Source organism: Peromyscus leucopus, chromosome 3, assembly GCF_004664715.2.
Source record: "Peromyscus leucopus breed LL Stock chromosome 3, UCI_PerLeu_2.1, whole genome shotgun sequence".
NCBI lineage: Eukaryota > Metazoa > Chordata > Mammalia > Rodentia > Cricetidae > Peromyscus > Peromyscus leucopus.
Window position 1 is genome coordinate 55,550,282 of NC_051065.1, and position 25,851 is coordinate 55,576,132.

The 25,851-nt window shown below is 44.8% G+C and overlaps 1 protein-coding gene across 1 annotated transcript in view; it reads left to right on the plus strand.

Annotated features, from left to right (window-relative positions):
- Plxna4 (plexin A4) overlaps nucleotides 1-25,851 on the plus strand; it is a 466,318-nt gene that overhangs the window by 48,390 nt on the left and 392,077 nt on the right. The window contains exon 2 of the mRNA XM_028866158.2: nucleotides 22,364-23,630. Within this exon, the coding sequence (XP_028721991.1) occupies nucleotides 22,446-23,630 (1,185 nt within the window). The 5' untranslated portion in view covers nucleotides 22,364-22,445. The remainder of the gene's footprint in view (nucleotides 1-22,363; nucleotides 23,631-25,851) is intronic.

Consider the following 25,851-nt stretch of genomic DNA (forward strand, 5'->3'; position numbering starts at 1 on the left):
CCCATAAGGCAGTACCTACAAGTACGTCAGCACTTAAGGGGAAGCCCATCGTTCAGGAGGGTGAGCTACAGATGGTTCTCAAAATAGTCTCCTGAATGATTTTGATTTCTTTTTGAGAGAAGCGAGTGTTCATTCATGTTCTGATTTGTTGATCCTGAGGTTTGTGGTGTGGATGATGAAGAGCTTGTGCCAGGAGTCAAGGGTGACCTCTTCATTTTCTTATTGATTAATAGTGTTTATGTTACTTAATTTCCTACTTACACTGTCCTTGTAGAAACCATTTGCTTGTTTTTAAAACCACCAGATTGTTGAGGTGAAATCACTCAATAAATAATAAATTGTCTTAATTTGCTGAGACCTACTGTAATAGCTTATAAAAAACCAATGGCCAACTAAGAAGTAAAGATCATGGGTCAGTCCCTCAGCCTCATGGTGCTTCCTACTCTCAAGGTGCCCGCACACATGACCCTGAGTGTGCCAACCCAGCCAGGATATTGATTTTGTATGTGGACTCTTAGTTAGAGCTCTTGCTTTCTTTCCTTTGAGATACAAAATGTATTTAAATAGAAGTTGTAATATAGTCATGTGTGTTATTTAATGATGGTGTGTGTTCTGGGTAATGTGTCCTAAGGCAATTTCATCACTATGCACACATTACTGTCTGTGTATCAAACGGCATCAGCCATATTATGTGGTATCTTAATATCATCAAGAGACATGGTGGACATGGGATATCACAGGCTACTGCTGATATAACATACTGTTTTATAGCCAACTCAACTTCTAATTAGTAAAAGGAATACACACTAATGATAAAAGTATAATAAACACATACAGCAGGAACATAGCGACATTGATATCAAGTCTTCTGTCTTGTGCATCACTGGGTCATGGGAGTTTCTCAGTTCCATTTTCATCTTCATGGTTCACTGTCTTATGCAGCCTGTCACTGACAGACATGACTCTATGCAGAACGTGACTATTATTCCTTCCTCTACTCTTGACTATGGCTATTACTGAGTCAAGGCATCAGCTCCAGCCTACCTTGTGTCTCTCTATCCCATTTATTCTACTTGATGGCTCTTCTCACGCTCGAGTCACAGTCCTTCCCTTTGCTACCTCTCATGCCTTTCTGCCATGGCTACACAGGGATGTGTCCACATCAGTGGATGGCATTCATGGACACCCCTATCATGGTCAGGTACTCAACTCAGCTTCTGTGTTAGGCTTCGGTAAGTGGGTACCAGGGATGGGCCTTGGCAGGAGCTCCTGACCGTGTTTCTCTTTCTTAGACACAACCTTCCTTAGGTGGTAGGTCTAATGGTGAGTGTAAGTGGTGGGATCTGGGTCCTATAGCATGCTGGTTGGGAGCCCTGGATCAGGGTGGCTGAGAATGGGACTGTTGATTGGATTTATCTTCATTTCCCTGCTCCAACCAAGGCAGAGAAGAGTCCTGTATCCTTTCCTCATTCCGCTGGCTGTTTTTACATTTCACTACAAACTCCTGATCCCTGACATGCCTTGAGCTGCAGATTTTTTAAATCTAAGTAAGATCAGCCCTAGGAGTATAAAAAAGCAACCATTTTATTTCCCAGCCTGCCTTTCTTCAGCCCTTCCCTATCTCAAGGTGTATCTCTCAATTTCTCTATCTCTGCTGCCTGGATAGTTGCTTAAAACAAAACAAAAAATTAAACACTAAAACCACCCTTATTTTGCTCTATTAAGCACCAGGGGACTAGAAGGAAGGAAGTGGGCTCTGGAGTTCTGACTTCATTCAAGGTGATGGGTTGGTGTGTCAGGTGATGGGTTGGTGTGTCAGGTGATGGGTTGGTGTGTCAGGTGACGGGTTGGTATGTCACGATGGTGCCCAGGCAGGCTGTGAGCAGACAAAGGACCAGGCACTGGCAGCCTGTGGGGAAAGGGCTGTTGCACATTCTGGGTCTACAGCTTTTGTGCTGAGGAGCTGGCAACCTCTGTTAATCCAACTCCCTATGGTGGTCAGAGTCGCTGTGGCTTCATAGACTAGCAGCACAAAGGGAGACCAGATACCCTGAGCGTCAAATAAGAGGAAAATGATTTTTTTTTTTGGTAGAGCCAAGGTGTTTTTTTTTTTTTTTTTTTTTTTTTTAAGTTTTGTTTTTGTTTTAAGTAAGCACAAGGGACTCCTGGTGTAAAAGGCATCTTTGAGTTGCTGGAAGATGTTGTTTGGGGCTAGAAAGCTGGACTGAGGCCAACCTTTGTGGATTTGGGGGAACCCTTTGAAGAGAGCGTGTCTGGAGGCAAGTTAAACCCTTGTGTGCCAAAGCTTTACACCCATCTAATTCCTAAATCCATGTCCTGGCCCGGCATTTGTCTCCCTTCCTTTGGGGTTCTAGGCACTGTAAGGGTCCTCTAGGGGACAATTTAAAGTCATCCAATGCTGATCATTTGTGCTTCTCACTGTGGCTGGGCACTTCCACTGCTCTGTGCACTGGGCTAAAATTAGAAGCACTGCTTCTCCTCCATGGGGTTTCCTTAGCTGGGAGATGTGGATTCAAACCAGATACAAACATTTCTGCAAATGCAAAGTAGGAAGTGATGAAGGCCAATGCCTGTGCCTAGTGCCTTCTCAAGGGAAGGGGCGAGATTCCTTGGGAGTCGGGAATGATTGTGGTGGTGGTCACCCTGGTCATTTTTGTTCTTTATTACAACTAGGAAGATGGGTTTCACTGTCATTTCTATTTTATGGTTCAGGATTCTGAATCGTAGAGAAGGTAATTTTCACAGTGCGAAATCCTTGAGTATAGACATAGAGAAGGAACGAGGAAGAAGAGATCCCAAGCGAAGGGGACACAATAAGTCCTGAAAGCTGAAGGGCATAGCACACCACTAAGCAATGGAAGGTCATTCTATTGGGGGCCATCTTTGCCTAGGACATCTGTCCCTCTCTCTGTGGGAGGCAGGAGTCATCTGGGACTCTTGTCTGGGAAAGTGTTATCAGCAGACAGTTTTTTGGAAAGACTGAACTCTGGAGATGCCAAGACCGTTAAGAGTTGACTTTTACAGAACATGTGACAGGCATGCTGCTTGTATGGGGGTGGTGTGACGTGATGTTATTTTGGACAATGCAAGGAAGAAATTTCCCTTCATTGATAAGAGGCTACTGATGTCAAAAGAATACAGAAGGGCAGCCCACATTCCAGTTCCTCCAAGCTCCTGGCCCGTGAGAGAGCCTCTTGTCATTATTACCTCTACCTTTATCTCTCTTTACCCAATTTGGTTGGCAGGAATGCCAGCTATCTTGTAGATGGTTCTCATGCAATTTTAGTGGAATGGGTAAAATCTTTCATGCCTTCATTCATTGACCTGAGGGTCAAAGTGGACACACAGAGCATCTGCTGTGCTGGATAGAGGTTTATAGTAGAAAGAGCCTGGGGCTCACACTCTCTGTGTCTTTAGCTCCACTTGTGCTTGTCGGCTATGTGGGCTCAGATCTTGACTTTCCACCTCTACAAAAGGATTCTGTTTATCAGTGGGTCTCAAAGTGTGGCCCTGGCTCCCAGTCCCAGTGGTAGCTGGTAACTTGTTATAGAAATGCCAAATCATTTCCTACTGTGGTTGTGTGGTTTTACATTCACACAGCAGTATTCAAAGGGTATGTTTTCATTTCCCCAATGACTAATGACATCAAGCAGGTTTTCATGTGACTGCTAGACACTGATGTGTATTTTTGGACAAGTATCTCTTGAAGTTGCTTGCCCACTTTTATATGCCTTTGTGTTTTTGTTGTTGAGTTGTAAGAATTCTTTACATATCCTGGCTTCTAGTTCTTTATCAGTTATTTGATTTGCTAGTATTTTCTCTCATTTTGTAAGTTGTCTATAGATGTATTTTAAAATGCAGTTTTATTGGGATGTAATGGCTTAGCAGTTAGCTAGATTCTTAAAGAATATACTTTAATAAGTTAGGGCAGCATCACAATCAACTCCCCAAACTTTCCTCATGGTCTTTAGTTATTCCTCCATTCTGCTCTTCCTGTCCTTATTACAAAACACTGTGAGTGCCCTGCGGTTGGCACTGAAGCATGATGGGAGATATCTAGTCTGGGACTCAGAAGACCAGGTGCTCTGGCTCAAGGCTAGTGAATGTGTGATTTTGAAGTCTCTAGACTTCCCCGGGCCCACTTCCTCATCTACACATGACAGAACTTAGCTACCAGAGGTTCCTATCCACTCAGGCTGAATGGTGGAATATTTCGTGTGAAGAGCATTTTAAAAAATATACTGCTATCTCCTGCAGGCCATTTAAATCAGAGTGTCTAGGAGTGGGATCCTATTACCTTTATTTCTTTAAAATTCCTGGGCCCCATGCCTCTGATGATTTCCAGCACATACTTTGAATTACAAAGCCCACGATTTAGACTTTATATTATATATTTCATATTGATTTTATTTCAATCTCTGAAAAAAATCACGAAATAGGAAAAGAAGATGTAGCCAACACAGGGAAGCAAATGAATTTGTAGGTTCCATATTCACAGCTTCAATCAATTGCACATTAAAATGTTTAAAAAGTCATCTGTCCTGATATAAATAGACTTGTGTCGCAATTGCTTAAACTATATAGTGTAAAAATGATTGATATAGTATTTACATTGCAGTAGCTATTATAAGCAGTCTAGAGATGAGTTCAAGCATACAGGAGAATGTGTGTAGGTTATATGCAAATGCTGCACCATTTTGAAGAAGGCGCTTGAACATCTATGGATTTTGGTATCCAGGGGGATCCTACAACCAAATCTCTGCAGATGCCAAGGAGCAGCTGTGTGTGAAGATTGCATGGGTGACTTGAGTAGATACAAGATACAGCAGGGACAGGCAAGTAGCACATAGTTTCTGCTGTTACGTCAAATTACTATCAAATAAGGTAACACCAAGGTTCAGTGAGAGTTAGTGATGGTACTGGTGGAGTTATCATGGGCCAGGGTCTGTCTTTACTAGTGATCCCAGAGTAGAACAGATTTCTAGATCCAATTCACTCAAATCTAAGACATAGATGGTATTTAAGAGAGATTCCTGAATTATTCACCGTGGTGGGTATTTTCTTATCCATGTAATGAAAGACTGGGGGGTTGTCCTCCAACATGGAGGACATGGGCTTCATGTGAATGTGGTATCTGATTTGTACATCTGTAGCCCAAAGGCTTCTCAAGAATCCCAGTATGGTGCTCTCAGCTGTTGCCAGAACCAATGGTAGTGAGAACACAAGGAAACCACAGGGTGGGCAGCTGCAGGATTAGGTTACTGTCAGCATCATTACACTCCAAGACTTTCCTTGCTCTGCTCAGCCATTGTGGGCACATTACTGACATCATTCCTGGGGTGGAAGGGGGGCACAGAAGGCTTCATCAGTTCCCAGGCACCACAACAGCTAGACAGATTAGGAAGAAGCATGCTTTCTTTGTCCAAAGGGTAATAATTGAATGTCCCTGAAATCTCTAGCAGGCTTCCCATCGAATTCAGTTGGCCAGGTTTGAGTTATATGACTGTTCCTAAACTGTCAAGGAGAAAGAGATCATTATGGCTGGCTTAATTCAGCCATGATTAGTGGATCAGGTTGGATATCACAGGCTTACTCCAGTTGTATTTAATACCTGCTCCAGATGTGATCCTCAGAAGGTAAACATTTGAATAAAGCTGTGAAAATACTAGCAAGAAAGAAAAAAAGCACTGGAAGATGACTGCCTGGCAGGAAGCATGGACTCAGAAGCAGAGCTCGCTCACCTTAAGAGGAATGTCACCCATAGAACAAAGCCTGACATACGTCTGCTATCACTCAGAGCTCACCTCTCTGGTGAGCCAGTCACCACAGCTCTCTCCCTCTGAATGCTGTGAGCTGGAACCCCGAGCACTTCTTGCTGCTAGTTCTGCACTCTAGGCCACCGCCCTGAGCTAGCTAACACCTTCTGTATAGTCCACTGTTTCCCTTACAGCCTTCTTGAGTTACATTGTTGTGCTGAGGATAAAACCTTGTCACCCTGATTGGATTGCAGTTCCCCACTCTTTCTGCAGCAATTTAGGATGCCTTGTAAGGTGGCTTCTGCTGATATCTGGGGCTTCCACACGGATGTCTTGATTGTGACGAAATTAGCTCTCAGAAGGTCACCTTATCTCCCTGTTCCAGAGGCTTCTTTCTCTAGCCTCTGTGTGCAGGCTTCATCAGCCACCTCTCAAGGGCTGTTTGAAGATGTTCACTTGGGGCCAGGTGGATGCCTCCATAGATGTTGACTCTGGTACCAGCAATGTGCTGGCAAGTGGGGTGTGAAGTTGGTTTGGGTGAATACAAATATGGCATCATGTGGTTGAGTATCAATTCAGGTGGAAATACAGGCCATTGGTTGGTTGCCCCATCGATTTTCACAGGTTGAGCATTTGCCTCATTGATTTTTTTACTGCAAACTGAATCTTGTTCGTTTGCTCTCTAGAGATTGCTTCATTTCTTTTTCTTTTTTTGTACCTATTTGGCGCTTTACTACATTGGATTGCTCTTACTCCCTGTCAATGTCAATCAGCTACTTCTTAGGGAACTCTCTGTGACCTTAAAAAAGATCTTTAACCTTACTGGGCTTTGTTTTCCTCATCTGCTAAATGGAGGTGGTGGTTTCTCTCTAGACTGCCTAGAAACTGGAGAGAATAGTTTGTGTTTGGTGGGTGGTTAGATTGGATCAGTAGGAGAATTATCACATTGGACATATATTAATATAAGGCTCAGAGTTTATACTCTACAATAGGGAAATAACTTCTACTTGAGGGGTGTGAGATCCCTCAATTTCGACCCTTGTCTAAAGACTCTGACACACACACTTTTGGCTGTGTTGTTTTCAAGTGAGGGGAGACATCTTCCTGGTAATCCTCGGCCAGTGTATTTATAACTTCCTGTTGATATCTGATAATGCAGCTGAAACAGGCTGTCCATCTTAACTGAGTGTTTCCCATGCATGGAGTGGAAAGGGAAATATGTGGAGTTGTTGTAATGAGTCCATGTGGTTCCCAAGTTATATCTTATTCCATTTTGTTGTTTCCTACAGTGAGAACACATTTTAATATCTGCTGTGCTAGTATGTCTGTTTTTGACCCCTTCAGCAGACGCTCAGTACCCTTGAAAGTTTGGGCATAAAGAGATCATGAGGAGAATGGGAGCCTCACCTGCAAACATGTGTCATCAACAATCTTAATGATCTTTTGGGGGGCACTTTTTACCTGGATAATGTACCCCTTCTTAGGAAGCCATGGTAATCTTCACAAACATAGGCCTGTCTTATAAACAAGGACAGAAGAGTGAGTGGCCTTCCCATGACAATCACCACAGCACAGGCTCAAGAAACACCTGAAAGAGGCACCTCAGATGCTGAGTCAGCTCTTTGGGGGTACAGCCTGTCAGGGCCCTTGAGTTTGGGAGTGGGTGGAGATCAGATGAGACAGAGACACCTGTCTTTTGTTCAGACAGACTCATTTTGATTTTTGATTTTTTCTTCATGTTTATTTCTTTTTCTTCAGAGTCGAATATAAGCATAGAAAACTGTGGCCCCTCTCTGAGGTGCTAAGGGAAAACAGGAGAAGGGGGTTGTCACGGGCATCGAGCTCTGGAGGTAGGTCAAGAGAAGGAGGTTTGTACCCTGGAGCCATGGCAATGGGGACCCCAGCGCTCACCATGTCACTATACCTTCACCAGAAAGGGGCGGGGTCCACACCACCCATTCTAGTTGCTTCTCTCCAGCCCGGGGTTTTCTTCCCAGATCTAAGCATTGCAGGATGGGTAATTGGTTTCAATGCATGAAGCGCATTTCCTTAAATTTTACAACCCAGCACTCAGGAGGCAGAGGAAGACAGATCTCTGTGAGTTTGAGGCCAGCCTGGTCTACAGAGTGAGACCCAGGACAGGCTCCAAAACTACACAGAGAAACCCTGTCTCGAAAAACAAAACAAAACAAAAAATTCACAGCTCAAACTAAAAGACTTTAATAAGGGTTAGATGAAAATAGGCATACATATGCTTTCAGGATTGAGATTAACATACAGGTATTTCCCGAAGTGTGTATCATGAAATGGTATTCTAAAGGATTGTGATAAGTGTGAGGTAGTAAAGGGGTTCCTTAGTAAAACAAGTTCAAGAAACCCTGGCTCACACACTGTAAGGAAGTTTCATCATTAGAGTGTCCCTTGGGACTTTGAGTAAACTAACCTAATCATATTTCCCCAGGATGGTGACTCAGTGTTTCCCAGTTCATTGAACAGAGTTCTCTTTGGGTTGAGTCTTGAAGGGACTGTGGTTCTTCATAGCATAGCATTAGGATCATGTGGGCTGCTGGGAGGCCATATTTTTTCAATCAGTGTGTGTTGACAGACACCTGTCTACATGTTTTCTCTCATTTCCCTTTCCTCATACCCATGAAACAGCAACTACAGGAGTTATTTTGAATCCAGGTACTTGGTTGGAGGGAGAACCTCAATTATTTAAAATTAAAATTTGCATTGTCCTATGTTGGATGAACTTTGAAAACATTATACTAAGAGAAATAAAACAGATGCAAAAGGGAAAATGCTCTCATCCTGAGTTTGTGAGGTTTCTGGAACCACCAGGATTCATAGAGACATCAAGCAGAGTGGTGATTGCCAGGGTTTGGGGTGAGGGAAATGTGGCTGTGTTTAAAAGGACAAGTTGGAGCCTGGGATGAATGGGTTCTGGAGATGGATGGTGATGATGATAGCTGTACAACACTGCAAGTGAGTTTAAGGCCTTGGAAACACACCCTTAAAAAACGGTCGAAATGGCAAATTATATACCAGGCATTCCTTAACATAATTCTTGAAAACAGTGACTCGGGATAGAGTCCCTTCATCGGCCTGAGTTCTTTTGACTTCTGTTTAATTTTCATCAGACTGGCCTTTGGCTGCCATTGTTTTCCATAGCCCAGGCTGCTACTCATGGTGTGACCGAAAAGATGGCTCTTTAAAAATTGTTTACATTTGTTATTAATTTGGTTGGAAACTTAACAAAGTAGTCTCTATTGCAAGGACATTTTTAATTTCTCTGATAAAATGGAAGTTTACTATTATTATTTCAGAAGATATAAGCATAAAATTTTAGGTTCCTAAGTAAGGCATTTTAGTTGACATTACTTCTCCCAGCCTAGAAAGCTTAGTGTAAAATTGATCCTATCAAGGGATCAGTCCTTGTGAGAGACCCTGGTCCCTAGGATCCTTTGGTACTGTAGGTTCGCACCCAGCCTCATTCCATCTCAGTCATGGATATGATGATGTTAGCATTCTCTCAGAAGCATTTCATTCCATGCCTTCCTCAGGCCACAAGCTTGTCCTTTGTAAACCATTCCCCCAGATGATTCTCATAGACAGTCATTGTGGGCAGGACAGCCTCTTCGGACAAGTTATCCCTTGAGGTCCCAAACAGGACTCTTCGCCTTTTTACCCCCATGACATGTTCTTCCTCAGTTTTCCTCCAATTGTTAAAATGATACTACCGTCCACCTAGACAGGTATCAGAACCTTGGAGTTAGGATGAATGCCTCTCTCTTCTTGCCCTCTCATCTCCAAACTCACCAGAAAGCATGTTGGAACAACCATGCTTCATTTTCTACCATGCCCTCGGGCTTAGGTCTGCCAGCACTTTTCACTGTCTCCTCTTCCTCCACAGCCAGGCTGACAGCCAGCCCCATGTCTAACCTTGCCACTCCCTTGCTTTGGCCCTCCTTGGGGCTTCTCATGCTGTTTGTGATAAACACCAACTCCTCTCCATGGTTCAGTGCTCTTCAGTGTCTGCTACCTTCCTCTTGGGCTTCACACTCACATTGCCATGATTAGTACATGTCTTCTGGTCACTCTGCCTTCTACTTTTTCCTCAATGTTTTTCTTCTTTTCCATGGTCTTTGTGAACACTTTATCATTGGTCTAGGAGACCCCCCCCATCTTTGTATGGTGGTTACTCCCTTGACTATCAGTCCCTTACCTTGCAGAAGTCATTTGGCTGATCAAAACTCCCTGTCCATACCTGTGGTATTTTATCTTTTAAAAATATCCCTGCTCCTTTTCCTTTAGGTGTTAATATTATCTAAAACCAGCAAGTTTTGCTTATTTTGTTTCCTCTTCAGCATGTGCACATACGCCTATGTGTATATGATGCTGAATATGGAACCCAAAGCCTTCTACATTCTAGGCAAGCATCTTACCATTAAGCAGTGTTCCCAGTTCTATCTTTTAATTAAAATGTTTAATAGGATCAAAGGCAATGTTGACTCCTTCATGGCTTCACTCTGAAAAGGCAGGTTACTGACATATAGTATAGAGGTGCGTATGCATACTGCATATATGTTGTTGAATGGAGGCACAAATAGACTTGCTGCTTGGCTTTGAGATACTATCTGATGTCTTCCCCCAAACTTGGAGCCCAAACTTAACCTCACTGGGCTCTATGGCATGCAACCACCAATGCCTGTCAATGAAAGAACACTTTAAAAGATTTCAATATGCTAACATGGCCTTCTCTCTTCTCGGGTAGGACTATACCTTTGCACTGGGGCCTTCCAGACTCATTTCTGCTCCTATTTTTGATATACAATCTCCAGGGATGACTCTGATGGAAGCTTTGTACTATAAGGAAAAACAGAATCAACAGAAGCATTAATGTGGTGTGTTGGTCAGTTTTATGTCACCTTGACACAAGTTAGAGTCATTTGGGAAGATGGACTCTCAACTGAGAATACACCTCCATAAGATTGGCCTGTGGGCAAGCCTGTGAGGCATTTTAGTGGTTAGTGATTGATGTGGAAGTCCCAGCACACTATGGGTGTTGCCACCCATAGGTAGATGTTCTTAGGTTATATAAGAAAACAGGCTTATCAAGCCACGGGGATCAAACCAGTAAGTGGCACTTGTCCATGGCCTCTGCTTCAGTTTCTGCCCCAGGTTCCTGCCTTGAATAGCTTCTGTGACTTCTTCCTTCAGTGATGGGATGTGATCTCTGAGTTGTATGCTACTTTTGGTCATGGTGTTTTATTGCAGCAACAGACACACTAAGACATATGGGAAGTTAGTGAACTTCTTTGAGGCTCAGTCCGCTGCTTTTGGAATGACGAGTGTTCAGTGTACTTGCGTTACTCGAAGGCAAATTGTTATGCTCATGAGAGGTGGTAGTCATGGTGCGGGTAGACTCTGGGACCATGTGAGAGGAACAGTGAACTGGCAGGCACTGTCTATTCTCTAGACTTCCCTGCCTGGAGAAGACTGTGCTCCCATTCATGGTGTGTATGTAGGGTAGACTCAGAGCCACTGGAAATACATAGAGGCCTCCTGGGCTTTGCAGTAGACTTGACCCTCTGTGCTCCCTCCATTGACACAGCTCTGAGCAGATCCTGAAAGAAGGTGTCAGCAGCATTCAATATTATTCAGATGTACTTGGCCTTGCTCTTGGCCTTCCTTTAATTCTGAATTCTTGTCACCTTGAAAAGGTGACAGTCTGCTCACAGGGAAGCTGTAGGAGAGGATCAGTGTACTGGGAGCATTGAGAAGAGGGTCTAGTCCTGACTTGGAGTCACAGGTTAACCTCAGAGGTATGGACTGTGTTGCTCTTCCAGTGATGATGACCCCTGATAGAATGTCACAGCTGTTTCCACTGGGTTGGACAGGAGCATCATTGCCTTGAAGCCGAGCAGCTGTGATGACCATAGGAGATCCTCATGAGATCTGGTCTACTGATATTCCTCCCTAGCACAGGGAGGCTCATAAAGTCCTCATGAAGTCCCACCTCTGGATTCCATTTGCCACTATGGGAAAGGTAAACAATTGTCTCAGGTGGACTTCTCAGTGATGGAGTTGCTGGTGAGTCACCTGTGCACCAGTAAGTAACCCCCATTGCTAAACTGCACTTTGATGGAATCTTCTTTTTGGTCTGTCGGTCCCTCTTTACCTAGGGTGCATAAATGCTTCTTATGTCTCCCCAGAAAGTGTCACACAGCATGAGTCTGAGTTCCATGTTTGAATGGTAGCAGGACAGAGGACACCATTTTCTGCTGCTTGCTCCATGTGTGGTTGGGATAAATACTGAAGTTCAGGGAGGTGTCAGCGCCGTGTGGTTGACAGGGGATGAGTAGTTGGGAGGTAGGGATGTGCTACTTAAGCTGGAGTAATTACTAAAAGCTGCAGGTTTCTGCTTAAGGATCTGACTCACATGTGTGTGTCCAGGACACAAGAGACTAATGATGTCTTCCCATCCGGTGACTGGGGACAATGTTTTAAAGCATGTGTCAGTGCTTGAGAGTGAGCAGAGGGCGAGTCCAGAATGGCCTTACAAGGATATGACGTATTATGCTGGCATTACTCAATCAATAGGAAATGTTTTTAATAGTCATTGTTGTCATGGTAATGGCAATGGTTTCCAAACTTTAGGGACCAGAATCCCTTGTTCTTTCTCCTTTGCATATTGCCAGGTAATAGCAGTGCCTGGTTTCAAAACTTTGTTGCCTCCATCCTGAATTTATTTATCTTTTTAGGGAGCAAATATAACTTTGTTCAGCTTCCGGCTGCAGTGGGGATTTCTGCCAGGATTTGTGGCACACAGCTGAAATACATTTTGTGTTTGATGAGCTTTGCCTCGTCGTGGAATTAAATAGCACTAATTACATGAGTATAGCCCGACAAGGCAGGCAACTGTTCACTTCCTGATTTCCTCTAGGACTGAAAGAGGAAGGGATGGATGGAGTAGGGGGACCAGGAAGGCATGTGAGAGAGATACCACTCAACTTTGGGGGACAATGGAAGTAAAGTATGCCTCAAGTCAACTGCTCCTCCATGGTTCTACTATTTGGTGGGGCTTTGGATTCTTTGCATGAAGACTGTTGGATCTGGAAGGACAATGGCTAGTTGACTCTGATACGGGTGGCCGTGATGGGAATGATGGCAATTTCAGGGGTGGTAGTTGGAGAGAAACTCAAGCTCCAGGACCTAAGAATGTAGAGCCTCAGCTTTGATTTCCTAAAACCCCACATCTGGTTTATTGCTTCCAAACCTGATACTTTCTTGAGTTAGGAAAGTCTAGTTAAGGGCCTGTGATGTAGCTTCATCATAGAGCACTTCAGTGGCATACAGAAGTCCCTGTACTCAGTCCCCAGTACCCCCCCCCACACCAAACAAACAAACAAACAAACAAAAACCCCCAAAGTCTAGTTAGAAATTTTGCACCAGTCCGAGGATGGGAATGTCTGTCTTCTTCTTACTTGTCAAGAGAAGGGGAGGAGATGGGGCAGAATCAGCTTATGTGAGGCTTTATATTAGTCCTGTGGGGGTGGAGGGCTCAGCACTTGCAGATCTCTTGTCCACACTTTTCCACCAACTGGCCTACACAGCACCAGGGACCACAAAACAACAACAAAAAAAGACATGCTCCCCAGGTAGTGAGATAGAGCAACTGATGACGTATGTCCTACCCCTTGGTCCTTCCTCTTGGAAGAGAAAAAGTAAACTTGACAGGCAGTGTTGTGGGCCCACTTGACAGAAGAGGACCCCAAGCTCTCTAAGGGCAGGCTGAAGGATTAAAGCATGGTTGGCATACTAGAGGCACTTCACAACTTAGGTTGGGCAATGAGGAAGCTGACTTAAGAAAGGTGCAGAGTCTCAAAAGAACATCTTCAGGGTCATCTGTAAAAACCACTCCTGGGTGCTGCAGGCACTACCATCGCACAGCTCTGCCTGGCTCTACCTGGCACCCCTACAAATTCAGTCTGAGGACCCCTTCTCAAGTCTGTGCTAATCAGTGTTCTGGGAGGTCTGAACTTCCTCACTTCTGCTGTGGCTCACTGGAAGAGCAATTTGGGTACGCTCTTTTCCACTTGGCTTCTAGAAACACCAACTTACAAATGGGGAAACTGAGACATCAAGAGAAATGAACAGACCATGGCCTCTGAGGGCAGCTATTCCTGGTGGCTGCAGTGACCTAATTCATGGTGAGTCAGAGGGAAGAGGCTCCAGGAAATGTCACTGGCATAAACATAAAATGGCTGTGAGCTAAGAGCACCCAACTTCTTCCCCTGCCTGTGAGAGGCGACAAGATCTTCAGAGTTCTCATCCATAAGACCATCAGATGTGGCTGAAAACAACCAAAATGATCTGGCTTGTGAGTCTGAGGCTGGAGAGCGGTGTGGGTCTCCTTTCTAGGTGGAAACTACTCGGCCATACAAATCCTAAGGCATATGCATAGGATAAGTGGACCTCAGGTTCCCTTCTGAGAGCCAAATGTCCACCATCTCTTATAATGGCAAAAGTGGCATTGCTTTGCTACACTTTCAGGATGTTTTGGTCACTTGTCCATGATGTCCCTCCATTTGTGTGCATCCAGAGGCCGTTGCAGGATGGAAAACCAATACTGGGAACAGGATAGCCAGGCAAGGGCTTTTATATAAGCTGTGCTGGGCAGCTGTGACAGCAAACAGCAGCCAGATCGAGCCAGATCGATGCCAGGCTGAACCCCAATTCCCGGCCAGCCTGCATTTTCAAACGAGACACTAGAAAGAAGTTGTCAATCATTTACTGCCCAGATCATGCTTCCCAGGAGAATTCTGTGTTTTTAAATCTTCCCAGCCAGACCTGGAGTGGAGAGAGCCATTGTGATTCCTGACTCCTCTTTGGCATTATAGTGCTTGAAATATCAAGGGCTGCCTCTGGGTCATAATGAAGAGCTTCACTTAAGCTAGCTTTCTGTTCATGACCTTCCTGCATGCTGGAGTTGCAGGTTCTTGGGGTTCTTGCAGGGCTAAAGGAAGTGGTGGAGTCCCTGGCTTCTGAGAAGGGCTGAGGAAGTGGAGTTCTACACAACTTCTCCAAGGGATAGCTAGAGCTCTCTAGAAAACCCTCCGACACTGCAGAACAGGGATATTATATTCTGCTCTAGGGGAACTACCCTTTGGTCCCAGCTCAAGATTCCTCTTTTTCTTTTTTTTCTTTTCAAGACAGGGTTTCTCTGTGTAGTTTTGGTGCCTGTCCTGGATCTTGCTCTGTAGTCCAGGCTGGCCTCGAACTCACAGAGATCCGCCTGGCTCTGCCTCCCGAGTGCTGGGATTAAAGGTGTGCACCACTGCCGGCTGACTCAGGGTTTGTTTTATGGCATATGTTCAATTAGCAATCACTTGCTAGGAAAGAAATCGTCACTAGATGAATGAGTGTATGCATGCTGGTGTCTAGCAACTTGTATCCACTGTGCTGTTTCCCCCCAGTGCAACTTTCTCTGGCCCTGCTCCTTTCCCTGACTGCACTGGATTTCTTGATTGAGTAGGGGAAAGTTTAGTTTGTAGGCCCAAGGTGACTTGTGACAATATTTCAGTTGGCAGACTGCTGATCTCCTTGTAAATCATGTATGGAAGGCGCAGCTTCTCAGAGGCATTTGTACTCAAGTTTTAAAAGGACAAAATTGAGTATTTTAAGTATTTATAAGCCCTTGATTAGGTAGGGAAGACCAACTTTGTCAATCCAGACCCTTTTTGACCTTGTTGGTACAGCACTGGGATATACTTTGAATTTCAGCCATAAGCGATACCAGCTGCTATTTCATATACTCTGCCATGAGAGTCATTCATTTTTTCCTTATTTCCTTCATACTCAAACATTTATTATCTACTTCCTGTGTCTCAGGCCCTGAGATCCTGTGTCTTAGGATCTAAGCTTAGAACTGAAGATATTCAGTGATGGAAAAAACTTATAATCTTCATTATTTAAAAATTATTATTCTTATATATTTAATGTGTGAGAGGGAGTATACGTGCTACATGATGATCAGAGGACAATATGCAAATGTCTGTTCTCTCCCATCATGTGGGAGGAACCTAGGGATTGGACTAGGGTCATCAGCTTGGTGGCAGACACTGTATCTGGTAAGCCATTTTGCCAACCCATGATTCCTACTCTTAAGGGACTTTGAATGTTAGAGAGAACAGCATCACTGGACACATTTAATAACTTGTTATCAGTGGATATCTGGTGGGCACTGATTCTTGTACTAACATGCGATTGGGGCATCTGAGAGTTCCTGTACTAACATGCGATTGGGCATCTGAGAGTCCCTGTACTAACATGTGATTGGGACATCTGAGAGTCTCTGTACTAACATGCCATCAGGACATTTAAGAGTCTTTCTGGGACCAGAGATACTGGTCATTAACTCCTTTGAGACATGAAAGCCATGAACAGGTTGAAACCCTGGGAGATGGTGGGTACAGCCTGAAGATAGGGGGAGCAATGTGTCGTTGTGAAAGTCTGTACACCCATGCTCACCCCCAGACCTTACTTGGGACAATGCATCACCACTTATAGAACTGTGTTAATCTCTGTGTGCAGGGGACACACAAATCTATTAGACATGTCACTTAACCTCACTGAAGAACAGCCTGGTAGAGAGGATGTGGCCATAGACACTTTTGGATTTCTCTCTGTATAGCTTAGAATTTGACACAAGCTACATTCATTTGGGAAGAGGGACTCTCAGTTGAGAAAATTCTATCACATTGGCCTGATGCCCCCACCACACTGGTCTTTGGGAAAGCCTGTAGGGCATTTTATTGATTAAAGATTGATGTGGGAGTACCCACTGTGGACAGTGCCGCTCCTGAGCAGGTGGTCTTGAGCTGTATAAGAAAGCAGACTGAGCAAGCTATATCTTGGCAAGCTAGTAAGCAGCACCCCTCCATAGTCTCTGTGTCAGCTCCGGCCTCCAGGTTCCTGCCCTGTTTGAGTTCCTGCCCTGACTTCCCTCAATAATGGACTATGATGTGAAGCCATAAACAAACAAACCCTTTCCTCCCCAACTTGAATTTGGTCATGGTATTTCCTCACAGAAATAGAAAACAAGGTTCTTTCATTAATGATTCCAGAAAACTGAACCTGTGCAGAACAGGCACCAGATGGTGTCATGCACACCATATAGACATCGATACAACCTGACCTGGCATCCAGGCACTCTGGCCATTTCTGTTCTCTTATGGCTTCATTGTTAGAGGCCCTTCTTTGTATTTGCCCCTTGGGTTAGAAGATGGATCCAGCAATTCTTAGCCTGCACTCTCTGAGATCACATTCAATGGCAACCCAAGAGTCATGGTGAACAATAAAATCAGACCGAGGTAATGTACATGAAGACGACTTCTAAACTCTGAAGGAATTTTGTGAGCTAATTGCTATTTTAAACTACTCTATAATAACTTTCTTTCTGCCACTCAGGAATCTGAGAGGACGGTAGCACTTCATGAAAATTAGTTTGAGCTCTTCAAAACTTGCCATATAAAACAAAGGCAGTCCCAACTGCTTTAATCAAAATGATGATCAGCTTCTAAAAATGAGTTCCATCTCCCTCGAGACCACTCAGAAATAAAGTCTGATTTCATGAAGGGGAGGTGGCAGTGTGTTTGGGTTTGATTTGGTCTGTGGGTGTCCTGTCCTCTGTCCTGCTCACCCTGCCTAGTCAGGAAGCCCTTTGGAAACCTTTGGAGTGATTTGCTGGTACTTTTTTATTTTAAAATTATTTTAGAATCATCTAGATGGATATTTGAGTGAGAAGTTATAGAAGGATCAGAAGTTGGGGTAGGGCATTCCTGGGTTAAAGACAGCACTTACATGGGTTGAAGTCCTGGGATAGACACATCCACCCTCTGGAAGCTCCAGCTTTGCAGTTCTGTGAGGTCAGAGTAGCCTTGATGACCCTGGGTGCAAGGGAGCCAGTGGCTGTGCCCCTCTCTGGGAAGAAGGCCACCCTGAGCTGGAGTGGGGAGACTGGCATTGGCCAGGCCCACAGTGGGGTCCCCAGTGAGCTATCTGGTGCCCACGTGCTTGTCCATATAACTTCCTTTTCTATTTCTCTGTTTCTTGTTTCCTAATCAATCCTTTTTTCTGGGGCAAAAAAACGAGAGGCTGCTTATTCCCCGCCATGTGTTATTGTTCCCGCGAGTTCCCCTCTCCCTCCAGGAACAGTTATTTCACCATCCCCAGATGAAAAGTGATAAGTGTTTGAGATGTGTAACCATGTCTCATTTGGGTGCCTCATAGAAGATGATGAGTGAGATGTGGCCCCTGCCTGCCAGGGAAAAATCATGATTATGGCCTCCTTGTCTTGCCTGGCACTGACTGGGAAGCTGTGGGTTGGCTGTGGGCCTGTGAGTGTGTACAGTAAGGTGGGCCAAATGTCAGGCACGTGGCATGCTCTGATACAGGGTCTGCTGAACGTTCCCTCCCAAAGGGCTGGTGGCTGTGCCCCGACCTGCCCGTGTCTTCCAGTGAGTATCCCAGCCCCTCTGGAATCTGGCTGTTGGCAGAGCTGCAGTGAGATCCCTGTTAGCCAGCAGAGCATATGGTGCCTGAATAGCTGTCACTTTCAAAGCCTGGGGAGCAGATGCTGGAGTATGTTTAGATAAAGTCAGAAGAGGCCAAATGTGATAGGAAGAGCACTGAATGGGGAACCGGTGGTCTGTGCTGTCACTCATCACCATCTTTTCTTTATACATCATTAATTGTGTTTGTGTACATGGGTGTGGGGTGGGTATACATATGTGTGCTACTGTATGTACATTTCTGCATGTGCATGTAAAGGTCAGAAGTCAACCTTGAGTATCCTTCCTTACCCGTTGTCTACCCTGTTTATTGAGATGGGGTCTCTCACCAGCCTAGAACTCATTGATTATATCAGGCTGGCTGGCCAAGGAGTCCCAGGGATTTTCCTGTCTTCCCTGTCCCAGGACTTGGATTATAAACATATGCTGGCCTGCCTGCATTTTTTAACATGGTTTCTAGGGATCAAACAGAAGTTCTCACGTGTGCATGGCAAGCACTTTGCCACCCGAGCTATCTCTCCAGCCTTCATCTTCATCCCACACGGCCCCTTTTGAAATCACCTCCATTGCCTCTGAATTAGAGCTGTGAGCAGCATTAAACCAGATTACCTAGTTCAGCAAACAAATTTCTACAATCTTCCCCGCTCTTTGGATTTGGAAAGACAGTTAAAGAGGAACTGTCTTGACTCCTCATCACTTGTCCTAAGATTTTTTTTTTTTAACCAGTAGGTACCATCCCTTATAATCCTTACCTTTCTAACCCGGTTTGAACCTTATTAACAGCAGCAAAGCACCTGCTGTGTGATGAACAGAAGGTTCACCTTGTGTCAAGTACTCATCAATACTTTCAGAATTGTCATGTGATAGTACCCATTGGCAAGTGTCATCTCCCAGATAGTGTCCTGTGCTGAGGGATGTCTTTCTGTACACTGTGAATACATGTTGTTCCCATTGGTTAATAAATAAGCTGCTTTGGCCTGTGGCAAGGCAGCTTAGAGGCAGGTGGGAAATTTAAGGGGAGAGACAGGAAAGAGAGGTGGAGTCTAGAGAGACACCAGCCTGTCACTGAAGGAGCAAGATGCCTGCAGACCAGTAAAGCCACAGAACACATGGCAAAACGTAGATTAATAGAAATGGATTCATTTAAAATATAAGAGCTAGCTAGCAAGAAGCCTGCCATAGGCCATGCAATTGGTAAATAATATTAAGCCTCTGAATGATTATTTTATGAGTGGCTGCAGGACCACAGGGCTGGGCAGGACTGGAGAAACATTCCGACCACAGTCCTGTAGGTCACAGGAATTTCCATTTCTCTGGATTTGGTAGGTGATATCCTGGGACCTCTGTGTTTGGGACTTACATGAATTAAATTCTAATGGCTCCATATTCTGGGTTCTGGAATGAGGCATTTCTTAAAGGTGTATGGACTTGGCAGTGATATAGACCTGGACCCCCTCCCTAACTCTGCCTCTCATTGGCCACATATCCTTGAAGAACCTCATCTGCAGAATAGGTAAAGCCATCTTGCTTTAGGGATGATCCTATGAGCTAATTCAGGGGAAAGCATTTACTTTGCATGGGGCCTGGGATATAGTCAAGGCTACACAAACTTTGCTATTCTCTCTGCTTCTGGTCCTTCTTTCTCCAAATAGTTATTGAGCCTCCATTGGGTGCTAGACAGGGTGATATGGCTGCACTACTGATTAGGACGGAATCTGTTTGGCTCCTGGATCTCACCAGTCCTCAGCTCCCAGCAAAGGGAGGGCTTCCCTTTGCTTTTCTTAAGTTGTCCTCTTTCCCAGCTCTGTGCATTTTAGTCTTGACTTCTCGGTGCTATCCTGACAGGGCTCCTAGCTTTCTCTCTTCTGCCATACCTTCCTCCTGATTCTTTCCTGAGCTGTGTTCCTCATACACACTGAGGTTTCTGAAAGCCTGCTCCTTGTTCCCTCTCCTCAAATAAGAACTCCCAAAGCATGCTGTCATATGTCACACAACTTTATCTCATGTAATAAGTAGGTTCTGGTGGTTTTCACCTGGATTAACAGTAAGTTGACAGCCAGACCCGAGAGTCCTACATTATCTTGCCTGTTTTGCACATGCACTGAGTACACTCTTGAACCACGTGGGTAGATGATCGAAGGCCCTTTGTTTACAGGACTGCCCATTACAGTAGGGTTCCCATCTGTTAGTGGTTTCTTCCTCTCATGTCTCCTTGAGGTGGTTTTCCTTAGGATTTTGGCTGACAATGTAAAGTCTTTACTATTTTTTTTCTCTTCTCTGGCTGTCCAGCTAGCCTGTCCTTTCTTCCTGCTGGGGTGACTTCTATTACTTTAACAATTTGCCTCATCCCATAACCTCATTTTTTAGGAGCTTGGGGGAAATGAGAAATCCTACAGAGCTGAGATGCCCCTAAATAAGATATTGATGATTCCAGTCCTTATTTCATCCAAGCTGGGAGAAATACGATGCTGTCCCCCTGGAAACACATGCAGAAAGTATATTGAGTAGAAATGAAGGCAACTGCTAGGATGGATGGCAATTTTGTGCCCTAGTGATTATTTATTTATTTATTATTTGTTTGTCAGACCACTGGTTTCTGAAAGTACTTTTTCTTTCCTTTCAAAGAAAAATTACAGGGGGCAGAGGAGTCCCCACCATAGGAGGCAGCCAAGATGTACTTCATTAAAATGATAGGAGAGCTTAGAGCTGGGTAGTATACCCAGTGGGGGTTGGTGGCCCCCGCAACTTGAAGGGATGGAGGATGTGGGCTTTTAGTTTAACCTCCCTGTACCATCTAGTAGAGGAGGCAGGAAGGACAATGTGGGTCAGGGACAGCAGTTATAATGGGTGGCCTTAGCAATTCTGTTGTGGATAACAGGACATGGGGTCCAGCCCTCGCTGTGGGATCACATGAGATGGTTAAGGACTGACGGCTTCAGCCACCTTTTCCATTTTTGGTGGTACAAGCCACAAAAGTCCTCTAAGCTTACATTCCTTAGCTGTAAAATGTGGTGTAAAATGACCACAGGCTTCTGTTGGCAGCAGTTAAGGTTCTGGCAGGAAACAAGATGTGCAAATTTGGTCTTTTCAGCAAAAATTAATAAGAGTATTCATGAAAGACTGGTTTCTTCAGTGGGTAGTGCTGATTTTTCTTTTCCATTCTTTTTCCTTTTTTCTATTCCTTTCTTTTCTTTCTTTTTTCTTCCTTCCTTTCTCGCTTTCTTTTTGTTCTTTTTGAAACAGGGTTTCTCTGAGTAATCCTGGCTATCTTGGAACTAGCTCTCTAGACCAAGCTGGCCTTGAACTCACAGAGAAAGGCTTGCTTCTGTCTTTGGAGTGTTGGCATTAAAGGTGTGCACCATCACCACCTGGCTTAGTGCTGCATCTTTGAGTTAGTAACAATGAGATCACTGTTACTCTCTCTTAGGTCTAATAAAGTAGGCAGGAGATTGTCCACAAAACATAGAGACAGAGAGACAGAGGAAGGTCCCAGGACAAATGGTTTCTCCTCTAGCCTTCAGTTGATGCTGTTCACTAGGATGATAACTTGGGACCCTCCAATGCAGGTCCATGTGTGTCAACTCTGTTTTCACAGATAAGTGCAGACCTTAGATCTAGGAGGGCAGTTGGAAGATACTCATTATGGAAGGGTTACTAAGAAGAAATGAAACAGTATCCAGAGGTACTGGCCAGGGATTGGTGCAAAACCAGACACTCAGTAGGCCATGTTGGTTCTTATTAGCATCACTACTATCCTCATCATCCTCATCACCGTTATCACCATCATCATTATTGATGACAAGTACTAAGATTGCCACCACTGAGATAACCATCTCATGGACCTACACGGGGTGGGGGTGGGGTGGGGTTGGGAGTTGGGGGTGGGGCAGGACTGGCCTCTGGCTTTGCCAGAACAGGTCAGTTCCATGTATGTCCTAAATTCAGAAAGATCTGTAGGCACCACAGAGCCCTGCTGTGGTCCACTCACATTTTAATCTTTTTCTTTCCTAGGGGAGACTGCCCTGCTGAGTCCTGGCCCTCCAGAGGGACAGCTGTGCTGGTTGCTGCTGTGTTGAGAGGACCTCTCTCAGAGATGAAAGCCATGCCCTGGAACTGGACCTGCCTGTTGTCCCACCTCCTGGTGGTAGGGATGGGCTCCTCCACTCTGCTTTCACGGCAGCCACCACAGCTGTCTCAAAAGCGTTCTTTGGTCACATTCCGAGGGGAGCCCACCGAGGGCTTCAATCACCTTGTGGTGGACGAGAGGACAGGACACATTTATTTGGGGGCTGTCAACAGGATCTACAAACTCTCTAGTGACCTCAAGGTCTTGGTGACCCATCAGACAGGGCCAGATGAGGACAACCCCAAGTGTTACCCACCTCGTATTGTTCAGACCTGCAATGAGCCCTTGGCCAGCACCAATAATGTCAACAAGATGCTGCTTATAGACTACAAAGAAAACAGGCTGATTGCATGTGGGAGCTTGTACCAGGGTATCTGCAAGCTCCTCAGGCTAGAGGACCTCTTCAAGTTGGGGGAGCCTTTCCACAAGAAGGAACATTACCTCTCAGGGGTTAATGAGAGTGGCTCAGTCTTTGGGGTGATCGTCTCCTATAGCAATTTGGATGATAAACTCTTTATTGCCACTGCGGTGGATGGCAAGCCTGAATATTTTCCTACCATCTCTAGCCGGAAGCTGACTAAGAACTCTGAGGCAGATGGCATGTTTGCTTATGTTTTCCATGATGAATTTGTGGCCTCTATGATCAAGATCCCTTCAGACACCTTCACTGTTATCCCTGACTTTGACATCTACTATGTCTATGGCTTCAGCAGTGGCAACTTTGTCTACTTTTTGACCCTTCAGCCAGAGATGGTGTCTCCCCCAGGCTCCACAACGAAGGAACAGGTGTACACGTCAAAGCTTGTGAGGCTTTGCAAAGAGGACACAGCCTTCAACTCCTACGTGGAGGTGCCCATTGGCTGTGAGCGCAATGGGGTGGAATATCGCTTGCTACAGGCTGCCTACCTGTCGAAAGCTGGTGCTGTGCTGGGCCGGACCCTGGGAGTCCGACCGGATGCTGACCTCCTCTTCACTGTCTTCTCCAAGGGCCAGAAGCGGAAGATGAAATCTCTGGATGAGTCTGCCTTGTGCATCTTCATCTTGAAACAGATCAATGACCGCATTAAGGAGCGTCTGCAGTCCTGTTACCGAGGCGAGGGGACACTGGACCTGGCCTGGCTCAAGGTGAAGGACATCCCTTGCAGCAGTGCGGTGAGTCAGAGGGGATCCTGTGGGCCTGGGCAGTTGGGTGTGGGCAGTCAGGACCCCAGCTTTGTAGCCTCCATGGAGTTTTGATAGGTCTCCATCTTGGGTATCATTGATTTGGCCTATCACCAGCCAAACATCCTTAGTGTATGAAAGAGTCCATTAGAGCTAAAATGTAGGTTTCCTATTGGTGTCTTCTTTTGTTCTCCTTCTCCTTGTTTATTATGAGAAATGGGGCTGGGAATAGGTGGAAACATGTAAAGTTGATGTTTGCATTTGGGCATGGTGGAGCAGCTTAGAGAAAATGATTGAAAATTCAGGAAAGGCAAGTGTTAACATGAGAAGTCATTTTGCATTTGAGGTGGACATGGGATTTCAGAGAATTGTGGCTTTATTTTAGCCCTTTGCATATCTTTATAAATGGCAAATGAGAGTAAAGGGAGATAGAAAGAGATCAAGCATATTTATAAAGCGTCCTCTGTGTTCATAGTACCATGGAAAAGGTGTTTATCTTATAGTTAGGTTTCTATTGCTATGATCAAGACCAAAACTAAAAGCAACTTGGTGAGGAAAGGGTTTGTTTTGCTTATAGATTATAGTCTTCCAGGAAGGGAATTCAAAGCAAGAATCCTGGAGGCATTCATTTTGGGTAGTAGCTGATCTAGTCAAGCAGGTCTATGGGACTGTTAAGAATTTGGGGGATTTTGAACTATTCCTAAATGTAGGCAGTCAGTGATGAACCATATTTGTGCTGTTCTCTGTGTGTGTGTGTGTGTGTGTGTGTGTGTGTGTATGTGTGTGTGTGTGTTACACATTTAAACATAGATCTGTTGGGGAAGCAGTAGAAGATAAGTATAGAGAAGACTATTAGAGAACCCTCATACTTCTATAGTGGAATACCAAGACTGGGCCATCAATCATGAGCAGCAATTGATGTCACTTAGTTTTGGAGGTTGCCAAAGTCTGCAATCAAGTGTGTCTGAATTTGTTGAGGACCCACTTGCTGTATCATAACATAGCAAGAGGATGAGGGGAGGCAAGAGAAAGAGAGTGAGAGGTGATTGATCTTATCCTTAACCCACTCCCGCAATAATGCAATTAATTCAAGCCAAAAGTGGTGGTGCACGCCTTTAACCCCAGCACCCAGGGGACAGAAGCAGGTGAATCTCTGAGTTTGAAGATAGCCTGATCTACAGAGCAAGTTCCAGGAAAGCCAGGGCTACGAAGAGAAACCCTATCTTGAAAAACAAAACAAAAAAGTTAATCCACTCATTCTCAATTACTCTTTCACCATGTTATTTGAGAAAGAACCCTTCAATCAAATGCTGACTAATTTTGCTAGCCAGCTCACTCAGGGAATTCTCCTGTCTCAGCCTTCCAAGCTGGAGTTACAGGTGGGTGGCCACGCCCACTCAGTGTTTACATGGGCTCCTGTGGATCTAAACTCAGGGTTCACACCTGTATAACAACTGCTTTGGCCACCAAACTCCTTCCCAGCCCCATCACCCCAGAACTTCTTACTACAGTTAAAATGCAAGCAAATTTAAATCTGCATCTGGGAGGAGGTGAACGTCAACCCATAGCACCTTTGTGAAATCTTCATTTTACATTTGAGTACCCCGACACACTTGAATACATGCAACAAATGTCTCCACCAATGCATTAACACCTCCATGTGCATACATTGTTCATGTTAGAAGATGACATGGTAGTGATGCCTATTTACTACATAGATAATTCTTTTGAGATCAGAGGGTTTAGCAATCTCTGACAGTTTTCTGTAGAAACCTTGCTCAAAATTGTTTGGGGCTTTGCTTTTGGGAGTAAGAGCATCTGTAGGGATACATCTGAAGGCATGAACAGGTATCTATCCTGCTCTTGCTCCTGCTATAATACAAAAGCCAAGTTCACCATGGAGGCCTGCAGAGCAGTAGGCCCTAACACTGCATGGTATCCTTGGAGAGAACAGAGAGAGGACAGCTTTGAGAGGCAGACCGATGCCAGGACTGAGAGTAATGGAGCCAGATAACAAGCTTTTGATTTTTTTTTTTCGTTTGGCTTTAATTAGTCCTTTCAAGTTAGAGGCAAGTTCAGGGCTTGAGAATAGAGAGGAGGAGGCCAGAAACTGCACAGGGCTAGGGCTGTCTCCCAGCCGGTTTAAAAAAGGCCGGGGCAGCTTTTCATGCACAGTATCAGTTTCTTTTGATTTGGTTGATAGCCAAGTTAC